The sequence below is a fragment of the Plectropomus leopardus genome, chromosome 10 (assembly GCF_026936395.1).
Source record: "Plectropomus leopardus strain MGB_pleo_1.0 chromosome 10, ASM2693639v1, whole genome shotgun sequence".
NCBI classification, from domain to species: domain Eukaryota; kingdom Metazoa; phylum Chordata; class Actinopteri; order Perciformes; family Serranidae; genus Plectropomus; species Plectropomus leopardus.
The window spans coordinates 11517097-11534795 of NC_142185.1; the positions used below are offsets into that span (position 1 = coordinate 11517097).

General features: G+C 40.0%; 1 protein-coding gene across 3 annotated transcripts in view; it reads left to right on the forward strand.

The window, feature by feature from the left end:
• Positions 1-459: 459 nt before the first annotated feature.
• Positions 460-17699, forward strand: part of LOC121949095 (low-density lipoprotein receptor-related protein 1B) — a 312361-nt gene continuing 295121 nt past the window's right edge. For all 3 annotated transcript variants that reach the window (XM_088083039.1, XM_088083040.1, XM_088083041.1), the window contains exon 1: positions 460-931. In XM_088083039.1, coding sequence (XP_087939165.1) covers positions 841-931 — 91 coding nt within the window. In that variant the 5' untranslated portion in view covers positions 460-840. The remainder of the gene's footprint in view (positions 932-17699) is intronic.

Here is a 17699-nt window from a genome sequence, read left to right on the forward strand (position 1 = left end):
GCAATCGGACTACAATAAAGTGTTGAACTGCTGGTGCATCGGGCCACAGCACTGTTAAAACATAACCACCAAAATGACTCACACAGATCAGCAATCATCTAATAGTTTACTATCCAGAGGGTTGTCTTAAATTATTGTTAGGTTTTTAAGTGTTCCTGCTTTCTTTAATACCAGATTGCAGTGTTCTCTGTGTGGTGCTATGGGTTACAGGTTGAGGTCTCCTTGATGTCATATGTGCACACTATTTTCAGAGATATACAGCCCCCAAGCTAATTCTTTCGGGTTTTATTGTAAGACTATTGAACTCTGTACTTGAGTGTGCTGGAGACAACGGTGAGAGCTGAGATTACTCATGCCACATCCCACATTCTCTGACTTTTCCTTCTTTTTTTGAGGACCCCCCCTTCCGAACCACCCTCGGACCTCAAACTGACACCCACTGCACCGACTCCACAGCTAACCACTATGATGAATTTCAGGCAAGCTGCGCCACCTTGACGGCATTTAATCATTGAGAAAAGACAGGAAACGTACTCATTCTTTATCCTCCTCCACTCCCACCCCGCCTTCCCTCTGTCCCCCCTCTGCCTCTGACTCTCATCTCTCCTGCCTGCCTGCCGTCTCCTCCGGTGCGTCTGTTCGCTGTGCAGAGCGGCGGTGTGCATGTGTCGCGGAGCGGGGGGGAGCGCTGCACTGTTCTGCGCACTGGTTCCACTGGACACAACCGAATAACGGCGCTCGACAACCGGGTGCTGGTGGAGGGGGGAGACTGGACCCGGACCGGGAGCAGGAGCAGGACCGGGAGAAGCACCGTGGCTCTATAGCCCGCTCTCCGAAAACATGTCCGAGTTTTTTCTACTCGCCTTTCTAGCCCTATTCTCGGGATTATTTCCGTGCGCCGAGCCCTCGGCAGTGTCGGGAGAGGAGAAAGGTAAGGAAGAACCGGGCCGTCGGGGATGCGCAGTCCGGGGAAACTTGGCACCACGGGCCGTTTCAGTGCAGTCTGGTGTGCAGCTGCTGGATATAAACCTCAATTCTCTCTGAAAGCCACAATTCATGAATGATAAAGAGTTGATCATGTAAAATTGCTCGTCATTCTTTTTTGTCCAGTGATGCTCTGGAAGTCTTTTCTGTTATTATGCAGGGGAAATGTTGCATTATAATGTCAGCTGATAAAAAAAAGACACCACCTTTATTCTAACACGTTGAACTTGCCCTGCGCATTTAGCAGAGATTTGGCATTTTTGTGCATTTTCAGGAACATTCTTGCGGCTTGAACAGATTTCAGTGACTGCATGCGCGTAGCAGCGCTATCCGACAGTGCAGCAGGTGAAAAATACCCCTGTGCCAAAGTGTGTTTTGTCTCTTCGCCGAGCTGTAGCTTGTGTTTCTGCCGTGGGATCATCACAACATCGGATGAAGACGCCGTAGATAGGACTAGTTGTGCACGGGCAACTCTGGATCCACCGTGCGGTTTGTGTAGTGATGTCGCGGAACTCGTTTTTTGAGCAGCATATTGGCTGTTGCACGTCTGAATTTCTGTCACAGAATTACAGCATGTCTGTGTGCCTGCTGAGTGCTGTTTTACGAGGTTTTCTCAATCAGCTGTCTTCCTTCAGGTGTCATAGGAAATATAAAGGTGGCCTATCAGCATTTTTTTAATAGTTAAAACACATTTAAAATGTATGTTGCCTATATATCTTCCAAAGCTACAGAAAGTTTTATCAGTATGTGAATGCTCAAAGGACAAGAATTCAAAATATATGATGGGAATGTGAATTGTAGCATAGTTACCTTTAAACTTCACTTTCTTTGCCCTTGCATTTCTTCTTTTTTTCAAGGCTGCTATTTTAGACCTGCTAAATTATGAGCATACTGTAGCCCACCTAGCTACTGTATAGTGTCAGAAAAATTGGCCTCGAAGTCTTCATTTTCCAGCATTGCAATCACTGTTAAGACCTGCTTGGTTGTTTGTGTGGCCGTCCCAAATGTCACCAAATGCCCTCCCTACACAGCGTGGTAATCAGGGAGTGAGAGTTTGCCTGGCAATCACAGTAGGTGAGAACACCACTGTTTACCTCTCTCTGTGCATGAAATGAACAGATGAATTTGGCTCTTCAAGTCCCTGAGGATTCCCCGGCTCTGAGAGAGAAGGGAGGCAGGAACAAAACCTGAAATCTTTTAAAAGACTCTTTGAGTTTTTGTTTGTCAGCATTGCAGCTCTGAGCTTTATTACTGTGGCTGGAATCAAAGTGAAGAATTATGTGCCATTGGATAGTCTCCTATGGGCTGGTACTCCTATGAGCTGAGGACAGTTAAGCTGAGATATATTCACACACACACGCGCAGATCTGAAAGTTGGGACCTGCATCTTTGTCTGGATGCCGTCCTGCTCGTCTCTGCATTTGCACTGAGAATAAATGGAAACTCTTGTAGCCGTGTCTAAATGGACACTAATGATAATAGCATTTCTTATTTCTTCCAACACCAAAGCTGACTGTTAGGCTAATTAGTCCAAAATTAATTTGCTTTTGTGGTTGCAGCGTTGTTACGTTGAATGCCAAGTAGTGAGCCCGTGGTTTTTCTCTGCGTGAATTTGAGGCATTTCCAGAGCTCCTTCACAGAATGGCAAAGTCTTTTCGAAATGCCTCCACTGTGTCCCACACCTTATCACTTGTGTCCCATCTAACATTGAGCAGGCTGACCTGGCTGCGCCGGCATGACAGCACACTGCTGATCTGATAGAAAGACAGGCTTTAGAAGTTTAGACACAACAGACTGCTGTTTGTTTATTATATATATATATATATATATATATATATATATATATATATATATATATATATATATATATATATATATATATATATATATATATATATATACATATATATGTATACATGTATTTTTTTTTTAATCAACATGCCCTTGATCTCAGTCAGTGGCCTGGCCAGCGCCAGATAAGCATCACCTAGCACAAACAGCCCAAGGTTGTTTGCAATGTATAGCCCATTTAAAGGATGATAGTATAGTGGAACACACCGATAGGTCCATGCACTAATGTAGGGATGGCGGCCTTTAGGAGCTAATTAGGCCCGATAGTGAGATAGTATCGGATAAGTGTATGAGTGTCGGTGTGCATTAGTGTATGTGTGCAAAGGCCAGCACAAAATCTGGATGACAGTGTGATGTCTATACCCAGTACGTTGACAAGCAGAAAATAAAAGGGAGTGAATGGGTTTTCTTAATTTTAAAGCCCTCAATGTTAGATATTGTGTTCAAATTAACCTACATATTTAAGTCCATACAAAATATGAACTAAACCGAAACTGCATTCAGTTAGGATCAAACACTGTAAATATGGTACAGAGAATTTTGTTGTACAGTATATAATTTATTCAAGAAGTAAACATCCGGAGGCCCTCCGATGAAAATCAAGTTTTAACCTTGTTAACATGTCCATATGGTGTTTTTTTTAAAAAATGCTACAAGACATATCATGGTAAAAACAAGCAGTCAACTCCATGGCTGAGCATTTTCACTTTCAAACTGCCGTGTACCAAAGACAAAAACACAGATTCAAATAGCCAGAGTAACATATGTCACATACCAAACCTGTTAATTGAAGATGACGGCTATCAAAGGAGAGGGCAGGTGTTTCTTTGTATCAGTATTTTGCCGGTTAAATTTCCCTTTAGCTTCAGATTGTCAAAGCTAGCATTAAGACGCCGCAGTAGTCATTGATGTCTATGGGTTCAAGCTCTGATCGGCATTGAAGGAAAAACAACCGGGTGAGCATGTTAATTGAATTTAAACATGCGCCACCGCATAATATGGTCTGTCTCTGTCTAAGCAGCACTCAAACATCGAAGATACTTCTGAATGTATTTTCCAGGCCAGCATTTATGCCAATTTCTATTGTTTACTAACCTATTCTCTGGCCTGTCCATGACATCAAATGTGACATACCAAATACCAACCCCCCCCTTTTGTAGAAAACGGGTAAGTGGCAGGGATGCTCAGGCTGCAGGTGAATGGCTGAAGGGCGGGTGGATAGAGGCGGGACTCTTGCATATTCATGGGTCTATTCATATGAAATCAGGCAAATGATTAAAATTACATCTGAGAAATTTTAAGGCATGAAGTGTTTTTTTTTTCTCTGGAAAAATGTCTTAATATGTAATTCTGATGAACAGAGATGAGTCTTTATTGGTTTAATCAATGCAAGAGGAGAGGAACTTTAATGTGCCCTGTTGAAATCTGGTACTTCACCACTCAGTGCAAGAAACTCTGATTTGTTCATTGTACAACCTAAATGATCCAGAAAATGAGTTTTGTGCTCTGTTGTCCTTTTATTGTTCAGTTTTACTGGGAAGCATGCAATAAGACACAAAAACAAATATTTTTCAAACCTCTGTGATGCACAATGACTGAGTCGGCTATTCGCATATGAAACATTTCAAAAGGCACTTCAATGATGAGCACGGCTCAATCTGTGAAAACAGTTTTTAAATGTCTTATGTGGCTCCGATAGAGCTTTGTAAACTCTGGAAGCTCTGATGTCATCCGGGTTATCTGTGCTTCCGCTTGAGCCGCAAACTTTTGACAGATAGCCTCAGGTTGCGTTATGGAAATTGTAGGATCCAGTGTTTTTGGAACTTGACCTATACCAGGGATTAGATGTCGGGATATTTCAGGCTGTGCTGCTTCGATTTTGACCATTCTTTTTCAAATCCCTCTCTTGTGAGTCCTCTAACTTTATGGAAGTGCATCACTGGAGTACTGCTTTAACTCAGCCAGTTACTTGGAAAAAAAAAGCCTGGGAGAGGAGAGCAAAAAAGCCTCAGGGTAAACTTTAGGCTGTAGCTTTTATTTTCTGTCTCCTTCTATGTGGTGTACAATGTTTTGAAATTCTGCAGATAAATATAGGTTATTCTGAAGTGTAAAGAAGTGCACATAATGTTATAACTGATGTTTTTCTTATTACCAGAAGATGGCTTACAATTTATTTTATTTTTTTTTAAATCCTGTGAAGGATGGGCCAAATGTTTGGCGCAAAATTGAAATAAAAAAGAGACGACAACTATAATAATTCTTCTAGTAATAGTGTTGTGACTGTAAGTAATTTAGTAGTATTAGTAAATATAAGAAATAATAATTATTTATCACTGGAGACGCACAACAAAATCATGTTTGGTTAATCTCAGGCTGACAGCTGTATATAAATGCAATAAAGCATTAAATAAAGAAAGCAAAGTAAAAACATTAAGACAAGATAAAAAGGTAAAACCACACTTAATGATGACGATAAAATAGTGACAAATACCTCAAAGGATTAATAATAATCATAATGATAACTCAATGTTTATTAATAATACAAAGTATTTATCTACCACAAGAGGATCCTCTTTTCCTTGCATCATAATTGTCACATATTTAGTCTTTAGTTTTTACAGTTAAAATACTCCTTCTGTTTAATCACTGTAATCAAAGCCAGAGTGTTGGTGTTGCAGCAAGGGGCACCATGCCACATTCCAGAGATTTGGGCATTAATAATCTCTGACATCTGCACAATGACTATCTATAACTCTACTTCCTTAGTGCTGCTGAGTTAAATAAATGTTCACTCTACTTAATGTCACCATTGTATCCTTGCTCATTTAATAGATAGCTTGGAAGCAGGAAATTGGTCACTTAATTGCAGTTGGACATGATAAATCGCAACCAAATGGGGATTATGTAAATCACTTGCCTTTGGCCACACCGAACCAAAAACTGCATACAGTTCCTGATGTTCCTGAGGCCTCTCTGCGACATTCACCCTATATGCTGAGTTGGTGTTATATGAAGATCGGGATGTCGTTTTTATAACAGAACTGCTGGGCAGTGACTAACAGTTGACCTTCAAAGGTTGGACTGAAGTCTGTTTTCATAGCTGTTTCACGTCTTTTTCTGGAAGGCATTAACACAAAATGAGCCCGCCAGCTGTGAGGCCAGTCTTTGTAGCTTCATTTTTTAACTTCTGCATCCTGTTCTGACACGGCAGCAAAAGCGTCCACCTCAGCATTAGGTGATCCTCGGGACGGAAGGTGGCTCGCACTCACCCGGCTAAGCTGTCTTCACCAAGTGATTTGGGAAACCACATGTGGATTCCAGTTAAAGCTGGTTTTGGAGAGAGTAAATAAAGTAAGGATGAAGGGAAGGTTGGTGTGAGTAGGAGGTGATTCAGCACAGGGAAGGAAAACTTGTAGAGTGGGCGCTGGCTGGGTGTTGTTTTTGGCATTCACATCCCATGTTATGCACTTGGGTGCATTTTATTGACTATTGCTTCACATGTTTGCCTTGTCTGGAAAACCAGACGAGTCGTCAAAACAGCCCCACAGCTGGTTATACATTGAGAAGGTCAGCTTCAGTCTGCACATGAGCAGATTAAGCACTTCTATCAAACCTCAGTGTTTAGTTTTTCTCCCCAGAAATACTTCAAACATCGCACCAGTCATCGCTGGTTTTCTGTGGTTTGCTTAGACAGCATTTTTGCAGGATTGCATTCAGTCTTTTACAAGCTAAGAAAAGACATTAGAACAGCTGACACATCTATCCGGTGATGTTAGCTAAGTGTTTCTGTCACTGAGCTCTTACATCTATCTCAGGGCAGAGGTGAAGTGTGGCCTCGAGCTAAAGCAGGCAGCGGTGAACCGGCCTCCTACACGTCTCATTATGGTACGCATTGTGATGGTGGAGCCGGGCTGACTCCTGTAGAACAAAGTTATTGAATGAAGCCATTGGATTTTTATAGTGTCACCTTTCTAGTATCACCTCTCACGGTCTTAATGGGTCACAATTGAATCAGTAATGGATTTGCTCAGGTTGTGAAAGCCATTGGCTGTAAATTGACTTGTGGCATCGATTACCAATAGCGGGAGGAGCAAAATTTTTGACCCACATGATTGATTTGTTATGATGTCCCAGGCAGACTTAATTATGTGGGTGGCATGGGAATTTCTTATTAGATATTTCCGAAATGTTACATAATTTAGAATGTGAATAATGAATCAATAAGTCTTTCTTCAGAGAAGCCCCATCTTGCAGGAGTTGGAGCTAGGCTTAGCTGTAAACTGAAATGGCTGCTTAAAAAAAAAGTGGAGATAAATTATTAATAGAGGAAAGCATAACTGTTTTATTGCCAAATATGCTAATGAAAATGGGGCTCATAAGGGCACTGGCGGAATAAACCGCTCCTTTCACAAGTTGAGTTGAACAAGAGGTCATTAGCGGGTGATGGATAAGATAGAATGCATCATAAAATGAAATAAAAGGGTGATGTAATGCACCGGGTGCAAGGCTGAAAAAAAAAATCTATGCACATGCACAAGTTAGAACATCTGCTGGCTGAAACACAAATTCAAACTATGACACAGTTTTGCACTGTATATTGTCTAAGTGTGGTGAGCATCAATTGTCTGGACAGCAAAGGTTAAAGTTAGTATGCAACTGGGTGTGTAAAGTGAGGCCTAAATTGAGCAAACATCTCTCTGGAAGTATCGCAAAGGAAGGAGGGGGTGTCTCACTCTCAGGCTAAAAGTCTTTCTGTCACACTGAAAGCTGGATGGAGGCAGCACCCCGAGGAGATGCCCCTCTGCACAGCGTTGTGTGCTCAGCATTTGCCGCCATTCAATGTAACAGCAGTGAATCCTTGTAGACTATACTGTTGGTCCTACCATGGGCGGATAATGAGGCAATGGGCCACTGGGCACAGATATGCAAAAGGCCCCACCACCACTACAAAGAAGCACAACACACAGACTTTTAAGTTACTGCGTCTTTTTTTTTTGTTGCTGTTTTGTGTCTCTTTGTAGCCATTGTGCATCTTTTTGTGGTTTTGTGTCTTTGTGGTAATTTTGTGTGTGGTCCTTTTGTAGTTGACTTGTGGCTAGGGGTGGGCTACATATCGAATATCTTTGATGTATCACGGCTTGTTCCACATGGGATATACAAAATGACTATACCCCAAACATCATATTGTCATATTTATTTAAGCTGGCATGAGACTTGCTTTGTAGTTGCAGTTCTCTGGCTCTCTTCTATCACTCTATCCCTTCTGCAGACATACAAAAATAAGACTCACAAACATTATATGTCACACTTACTCTTCCGGCCATCCAAACCACTCTCCTGAGCTGTTATCGGTGAGTGGGCGAGACTTTTTTTGTATCTGCAGGGCTCCAGACTGCTAACTTTACTATTTAGTCACATATTGCAAACATGAAGCGCCAGTTGTTAGTTTGTTTCCAGCTCACAGTGAATAAATCTTTAGAGCTGCTGTAACAGTTTAACTTTTTGTTCACAACTAACTGTTGACTGGAAATTTCAAGTTCACAGCAAAAACATCAACACCTCTGATTCCGATTTCATGTATTTACTTATAGAAAAAAATTACAAATTTAATATGAAAGTAATTTATTGAAGTGAAACAGCGTTTGTTGAACTTTATTACAACAGTGCTTTATTTAACTTTATTATGTGACAGTAGCCACTTTACTTGACATTGATTGCAAATGTAGTTCATCTTATAATTTTGTATTTTAGTTGTCTATATTAGTTTAGACAAGATTTCAAAATATTGAGACATAATTTATACCAGGATGAAGCCCAAAATATAGCAATATTATTTTTAAGCCATATTGCCCAGCACTACTTGTGGCTGTTTTGTGTTTCTTTGCAGTCATTTTGTGTTTCTTCGCTGTAGTTTTACATCTATTTGTGGTGTTTTTGTGCCCCTTTGGTCATTTTGTGTCTCCTGGTCGGTTTGTGTTAATTTGAGTTACATTATTTAAGTGAATGCCTAAGTGCCCCTGCCACTTTGGGCCCCTGGGCTTGTGACAGTAATCCATCAATGGCTCCTATGTAGTTCCTCCATTGTGTCTAGACTGGCATAGAGAAACTGCAACTGTAGCTGTTGTTTATTTAACTTTTCGACTGACTATGCACTGCCTGCCTTAATCCTCAGGTAGCAGGGCCCTTTCCTGCAGAGATTGCGTGCCATGGGAATAGGTTGCGTAAAGCACTGATCAAATATATAGAAAGAGGGAGCTGGAGCATTAACCTCCCTGTTTTATAGTTTAACCTCACACTTTACTGGCTGGTCTTTGTCACTGATGTCTGTCGTCTATCCTCTGAAAAGGACAAAGCTTCTTTGATTGATGAGCAGGCTGGTTGGCATGCAGTTGGCTGACCTGAGTAATTTTGGTGAAGGTCTTTTTCCATTGTTCTGTTCTTCACTGAAGTCTCCAGACTGACAAAATGACACGGAAAATGTTGTATTAGTGCTATGAGCTGTCAAAATTAACACAATGAAGCTTACTGTTAATTTAAAAAAGGTGCTTTTTCTTCTTCATTTGTGAGGTTGCGACAAAGTAGCCTTCTCTGGAGGGAGCTATTCGCCCTGCATGTAGAGTTTGCTCATTGTTGTTTGAAGAAGCTGTTATATTTCTTGGCACAGTCACATCCAAATATTAAACTGGCAATATGGAGATCCCCTGGTTAATGTCGGAGCTTGTATGCGCATGAGCCTATGGCCCAGCCCCAACGACAAGCATCTCGCTGATTAATACTTTAAGATTTGATTCATCACTCTGTGTGGGCTGAGAACATTTCCTGCCAGTGTCCAACGCAGACACAACAGAATTTAATTTAGGTGAATAGACTGGAGATGGATGCTCTGCCGTGTTGCAGCACTACTTTGTGATATAAAGTGATCAGCTCTGGGAATTTCTGCAGGAGAAAAAAAAAAAATCTTGTCCAGCAGAAAATTGCGAATAGGACACATCTGACGTTTTTGGCCGGCCAAATACATTTAACACAAAAGGCAGATGCTCTGACAAACTGGCTATTGCATGCGGGCCGTGACCAATCTGCAGGTCAGAAGTGCTGGTGTCGAGCCCCGAGTGGCAACGGTGGTGGCCAGAGGACCAGAGTGAGGGCTGCTGAAGCCTGGCCGGGGACTCTCTCTCCCAGCTGCCACCTGGCACAGACCGAAGGCTCAGGGCTCCATCATGCAGACTTGGCCCAGAAAACCAGAACAGGGGAGGGATTCATCCATCCCCCAACAAGCTTCATTCAGCAGACAAACCTTAGGCCAGTTGGTGATTCTACGCCGTGTCCTTCTTAAAAGAAAAATTGGCGCACTGAGCAATTAAGAAATATTGAGCCGTCGAGGTGTTTCATTTTAATGTACACCTCTGTGATAATCTATCATCCTCCTTTATGGATTCAAACATAAAATGCTTATACAGTAACCGCTAACCACAGAACAGGGGATATTTTCCCTTTTGTCTGATTTGTTTTTCAGTCATTCTCACAAGCCATTGGCTTTTAAAGAGCTGCAGTATATTTCAGCCATTAACCAGAAGATGAACACACAGAATGAAATGATCTTTAATAAAGATGCAGGGCTGTGTATGGTGTTCAGTATTTACATAAGACACACAGCATCACGGGTTTCTCGGCTACCAAGCTTGCCAAAGGCACAAACAGTATATTTTGTAGAGCATGCACACAAACGTGTGAACACACAGAAAAACAAACTAAGCTTTTGCTGAAAATGAATGTATGTGTGTGCCCTGTCTGTGTTGTGGCTGGCTTCCATGGGCAGACTTCACTGTAGTGCAGATAGAGGATAGAAAGGGGAATTATTGGCATCATTTTCACGCCTGTGTGCAAAGCAACGAGTGGCTACATCAAATGTGCAGCCGGTTTATTGTCAACTGCTATGGGCTGCACTAAGAATATCCACCAGTTTGATTCTCTCAGTATCAATTTGGAGGAGCCAGAGTCTATGTCCAAGTCTGACACTGCACTAAAAGAGATTTTTGAGCCTAAAATATTTGTGAGATTGCCACTAAGGATGAATAATTTAACGCACTTTCATGGCATAGTGCATGAATTGAAAATCAAAGATGAAAAAAAAAAGCTGCCCCTGCTTACACCTGCAGCAGGCACTTCACTCTAAACAGCTGTGATACTGTTGGCCCACGAGGATTGAGTTCAGTCTTGTGGCAGCACTATCACTGAGTTACTTGGTGTTAAAATTAGATTGCCAAATACATCACCACCAGCTGTCATCAATCTGATTCAGTATGATTCCCTAACATGCTTCCGAGCTGCTATTGATCTCTGCTCCCCGCCACCCTCCCTTCTCACACAGTGTTGGATTGGGAGTCCTATTAACTGCGTTCCCATCAATCACAGTTCACCCATGTTTGTTTGTAGAAGTCTTTGATACGATTAGAGCAGTGCTCCCGTGCTCGTGCTACGTGGTTTCCTCCCGTTCCATTTCTTGTGTCGGCTGATTTGAAATGCGTGCAGTTGCTCCCCTCTCGCTTTAGTGATGTGCCTCACTGCTCCGGAGCAGAGACCAGAGATTAAGCACTTGGGCCTCAAACATGTCGGCTGTCACAGGTATCTCTCACTGCTCAGTGGCTGATAAGGGCCACTTGTTCCTGAATCAGCTCCTGCCGAGAAGAAAACACCAGAGAAATAAAAAGCCCTCTGGACTTACTGAGATTTAATATGTTTGTCTCAGAGACTACATTCTTATGATTGCTTTTGTGGCCTTGGACAAGTCAACAATTGAAGATTAGTGCCCACATGTTTTGCTGTTTTTTTTTTTCGGAGAATGATTGGATTTTTCTTGCTCATTTTATATTTGTTTTTCCATTAAATGCTGAGTGTGCCTACTTTTACATTTATGTAACATGGTTTGCCAAGCGGCAAATGAAACCAGTGCAGAAGTGCCAAAAACCGCAGTTCTTTGAATGGCCACTTGAAGACAGTCAATCCCAAATCGCCCCCCGTGTTAAAATGCTCAACTTTACAACAGAAATTAACATGTTTACAGCCTGGCACAAAAAACTGTTTTTTCTCTATAGCTAATGTCAACATTCATACAGGGGATGAATTTTTAATATCTCACCCCTTTACATTTTATTATGGCCCAAAGTTATGCATATTTAAGGGCGGGCAGCTTGAGTAACAGGCTGTCTGTGAGGCATCGCTGCAATCTATGAATTAGATCCGCTCCTCACTCCTCCACAGCTCTAACCTCTAGTAAAAATTCTGTCAATTTTGGCTCAACCCCCCCCCAAAAAACCAAGATGGTGCGGCTGAAATGCTGAACCACAAACCAATGACATCATGTTAGTTACGTGCATTACATCCATTATTTATGCAATCTATGGGTTATACGCAACTTTTTAGTAAACTGCGCCATATCTTATTTAATTCTATATAATTATAATGGAAAACTTTTAATTCAGGCAAGAAAGGGCAATTTAATGCCAAGAAGGAGAAGCCGAAAATGTGTTTTGAAGTGACTGTCACAGAGACTTACAGTTCTGCTATTAGTCTACATTTTAAAACAAATTAAATTTTCAGTGGAATCACCAATTCCTGCCAACAAGACACAGCGCCATGCTTACCGGCAATCGTTTTTAAATTGTTGCGAATAAACGTCAAAACAAAAGTGGGAGGTTTTAGTCGGAAAAGAACAACAAAGCAGGAGAACACTGATAAACAGACTTCAAATGTGGTGCAAACCAAAGCAGGCTTTCCAAACTCTACCTTCCAAACAATATTAATATTTTGATATTAATATTCATTAATATTCATTCATTCATTCTAGCTGCATATTGCAAGTCATGAATAAATGGTTAAAGTGACCAATTCACAAATATCCTTTCTAAACTAAATATCAGAACAAAACAAAACAAACAAACAAACAAACAAAACAAAAAGCAATGGGAAGTATTTACATCTTACTACCTCTCACTTTATAATAGAATTGTTTCAATAATCGGACCAATTTGGTGACTGCATTTCATATATTATTTAATTTAAAGGGACAGTTCACCCGAAATAAAAAAAAATCTGTATTTTTCTCTTACCTGTGGTGGATTTTATCAGTCATTAATGGTTTGAATTGTTGAGTGCTGGAGACATTGGCTGTAGAGATGTCTGCCCTCTTTCGAATTGTGGAACTAGATGGGACTTGAGTTGTAGTGGTCAAAGTGCAGAAAAAAGATACTTCAAAAACTCAACAGAAATGTCTCCTTCCAGAAATCCTGACTCAGTTACTTGAGATAATCCACAGACCTTGTTTTGAGTAGTTTCATGTAGGGACTATTTTCTTTCTACTTAACTACACCTGCCAACCACATTACTTTGCATGGCTGTAATGTTAGCTAGCTCAGTGTTGCAAGGTGAGCAAGCAGTGGATACATGCTTCCCTTTGCACTGTGATATGTTTACCAGGTGTAGTTTGGTACACACACAAATAAAATTCTCCCTACATGAAACTGCTCACAACAAGGTCTATGGATTTTCTGGAGGATCAGGTCATAATTTCTTTTGAGTTTTGTTAATGTTTGTCATTGTTGCTGTTTTTTGCACTTTGAGCACTACAAGCTGAGTGCCTTCTAGATCCTTTATATTCATGAGAAGGCAGACAACTCCACAGCCAATAACACCAGCACTCGACAAGTTACACCCAAAATACCTAGATTGAGAAGTAGAACTACAGCTAAGAGGAAACATATGTGTTTTTGATTTTAAGGTAAACTGTCCCTTTAAGATGTCTCATAATGTGACATCTAATGGCTTAATTCAGTATAACAGTATAACACATATACCAGCATGTTAGCAGTTTGTCACAGGCTAACATGCACAATCACACTTATGACGTATATTCACACTTAGGAGTAATTTAGTTTGCTCTCTTCACCAGACCTATCTTAGCAGGGCATCTGAATGACTTGAAAATATGAAAAACATTCAAACTTGCCAGCCACTGAGTCACAAAGCAAGGTTCACATTTAGAAATCAGTGTGAAATATTCAGAGTGCATTGACCTACGTAAAAAAAGCTTAACCTTGAAATAAATGTGTCTGTGTAAGTATCGGCAACCATCTGTGTGTGTCATCCAGGTATGCATGAGTGTGCTCATACATGTGTGACAATCTGTTATTGTGTTTAAGGCAAGGTGTGCAGCTGTAATTAGGTGTAAATTGGACTTCATGCAGAGGGAGGGGGCCAATCTATGGTAGAAAATGATCAAGGAAAGGTCATACCAGGATATTGTTCGACCATTGGAAACACATAAGCTCATAGTCACAGACGTTTTGAGATGATGGCTTAAAATTTGGAGTTAATACATGATGTCATGGCAAACCCCTTGAAACCTGGAGCAACATCATCTTTCTTGTGCTGCTTTCTGTTGTCTATCACAAGTATTTAAATCTTTAAACCCTGAGGAAATTGGTGCAATTTCGATCAAAAATGTGAAAAAGGGGCAATGAGCAACTTCGTAAAAAATGTTCTTCAAATTGCAAGAAATTAGTAGATGTAGAAAATTATTTTTAAAAAGCTAGGGAAGGGGAAAAAGAAAAAGCTAGCAGAATTAAATAGATTTGTAAATATTATAATTGCATATCTAATATCTAATTTTATTTTTTCCAAGTAATTGCCTTGTTTTTTCCTTTTCCCTTTCTTTTTCCCTTCTAATTTTCAGGTAATTTAGGCAATTTTCTTGGACTTTTTCTAATTTCTTGCCAATTTTTGGGTTATTCCCTCTTTTCTTGCTTTTTTTGCCTTCTTCAGATGTTTTTGAAAGAAATCAAGCCATTTGCTCAGGTTTCAAAGGGTCACTAAAGTCCTGCTGTGTTGAAGGAAGGAGGATTTGTTATTAGATTACTTGTACAATATTATAACTGGAAAGCACAGAATATTCACTTACTCATCACAGTGTGGTATAGTCTTATGTGCCACAAACAAAATTGCTGTACAGCTATGCTGAGTGTTGCTCTTTTCAAACGTTTCTAATTTGGTTTGTAACATTTGTAGAGTCAGTGACCAAACATCATTCCAACTTTGACCTGTTTTATGTAATCCAATAAGTGCAGACTGGTTTGTATTTAGCCAGGGCGCTTGTGAGGTTAATGCTGCGGACTGACCAATTGACATTATTGTCTCATCATTACAGGCTTCTATTATTGTTTTAATATGCAAAATCTTATTCTGTCTGCCTTCTCTCTCTCTCTCTCTCTCTCTCTCTCTCTCTCATGCTCTGCTCCTTTTTTTTAAATCCCATTCAAGGAATTAATAGCCGTCAGTAGATAAAAGTCAGTAGCATAATTCCAGGAAAGCAAATTTTACAGTTTGGTGGGGTCAGCTGAACAGAAGGCAGCACAGACCGCACTCATAAAGGTATTGTAGGGTAGGAGAAGGCAATGAAAGAGTGCTAGGAAATGTTTAATCACTTCCAAGTGATGGAAACCTTCATAATGCGTCTCTCTGACATTTATGTTGATGCGTATAATGTATGCGCACTTGTTTGAAGCAACAGATTGCACGAGGGTTGTTTGGTAACATAGGTGTTATGGTTGTTGCCGTGGGTGTTGTTCCATGTTTATGCGCTTGCTTTTTGAAGTAGCATTTTGAAACAGCCCACACTGATGTACAGACGGCAGTTACTGTGCAGTTTCTTCTGTTTGAAAAAAAGTTTGATGTTTGATGTATCGTTGTCAGGCACGATTGTTTGAGCCCTCGGAGCCAAAGACTGTGTTGAGTACGTCCCAGCAGAGATGTTGCATCTGCTCTGATCATTAAATCAAATCAGATCAAATCAGGTTTATTTGTCGGATACTCAGTCATACATAGTACAACATGCAGTGTGCCTAGCTCCAGAAAGCAACTAATGAAAAGAATACTGAAGAATAAAATAAAATACAGATATCAGACCAAAACAATACAATATGTTTAAGTTTTAGAGAGATTAGACATGAAACAGTGTAGCAATGAAACAGTGTGACCATGAATGACTTCCAGAAACTAGAATAAGTGTAACCATACACTTTTTATATACAATGTATGGCAGGTGGACAAATATTAATAGTAAATTTTGTGAATTATATGTAATGAGTTAGAGAGTTACTTTAACTTTACTAACCAGGAAATGCCATTAGGTAGTACGGTCCTATAAAAAAGTGACAAGGTCACAATTAGACACCCCAAATCAGTGATGTATCTTCCTTTAAATATCTTAATTGTTTATTTTTATTTTATTAGTATTTGTTGGCTAGTTGTTTGTGTTGATTTCTCATTAGCTCTTGTTTTTTGTTCATAATGCATACAACATATACAAATTAGATAGATTTTATTTACATTTTTTGTTGTCTATGATTTCTTATGCTTTTTGTTTATTGTCATGTTAATGAAGTATTTCACCAGCATAATGAAAGTCCTCACATTAAATTTGGCCTTCTATGCAGTAGAAAGACACAAATTCTTTTGAAGTTGGTGCAACGTGACCAGAGAAAACCGAGAAAATGGCTGTGGCATTTGCTTTAGCTTAAGAGGTACTCATATTACAGTTAACAATAAGCTAAAACATGTTTCCTAAATCCATTTAAAGCAAGAAATATTCAACTCAGTGACAGAATATTGGTTTATATCTGATCAGCGCTGCTTAGTTTCACCGTTTCATCTCAATTTTACGTCATTCTGACTGTGCAGGAAGCAGTTTGGTGCCCACTTCCTGTTCACATACTCTTGCTGTTACAGGTTAACAGGGCATTAAAATGTGTTTCTGAAAAGATTTTAGGAGAGAAATAGGCAGTGCAGTAACATAATCTTGATTTGTGTTCATTCAGCACTGTTCAATCACTTTGTGGTTGCAGCACTGGTGGCGGGCAATACGAAAATACGGAAGTACAGCCTGTAGTTTAAGTAACAGCCTGAGAGCCAGCATAACTCTTTAGGGTATCCCTTTAAAGGAAGTGCATTTACAGTAAAGTACACTTTATTATTGCAAAGTGGCTTTACTTGGACAGATGGATTAGATTTAAATCATCAAAAATCAATCATAGACCTCAGTAAAATAGTAGGCCGTATGACTAAATTAAGATGCTCAATCCTAGGTTGCCTCAGACCTGAGCGTAAACCTGAAGGGATTTACTATGAAAAACACTGGTGAAACCTTGAGTCAGAGCAGCAATATTTCAGTCAGAGCATCTGTAATGTGAGCCGTGGCAGGGTGGGTGTAAGGACTTGGGCAAACTCGATGCATGAACCTCGATCTCTGACATGAATGCTCATGAACCGCACAGAGCAACACGCATAGCCAGTTCAAGTTCAAGCTGAAGGATTTTTATCCAGTTTGAAACACTCTGTACACATTAATAAATCATTCAAACATGGGGTTAATGAACAACATAAATAAAATGTAGGCTGCAGCTGAGTTTGCAAACGTACAGCATTTATGCCTTGAGCAGTCTCAGCAACATGCATTATGCACAACTGAAACATAACTATACAGATTAAAGAAAGCATCATGCATGCCTACAGCATATATATAATATATTATCACTGATGATATGATTAATCTATGTTTTCCCTATAAATTGGTAAATGCTTGGTTTATTAAATGTCAATATATAGAGGGAAATGGTTGTCATAATTTCCTGTTGACATTTTTGCCTGGGAAAAAAAAAAGACTTAATCACCTACTAAAAATTTGTTTCCTGACAATCAACTAATCGATTCGGTGGCTAATTGTTTCAGCTTGATTTTTCAGACTTATTAAAGCAAACCAGCACACAGAACAAAGACAAAGCTTATCCTTCAAATCAATATCTTGGAGTAAGTTG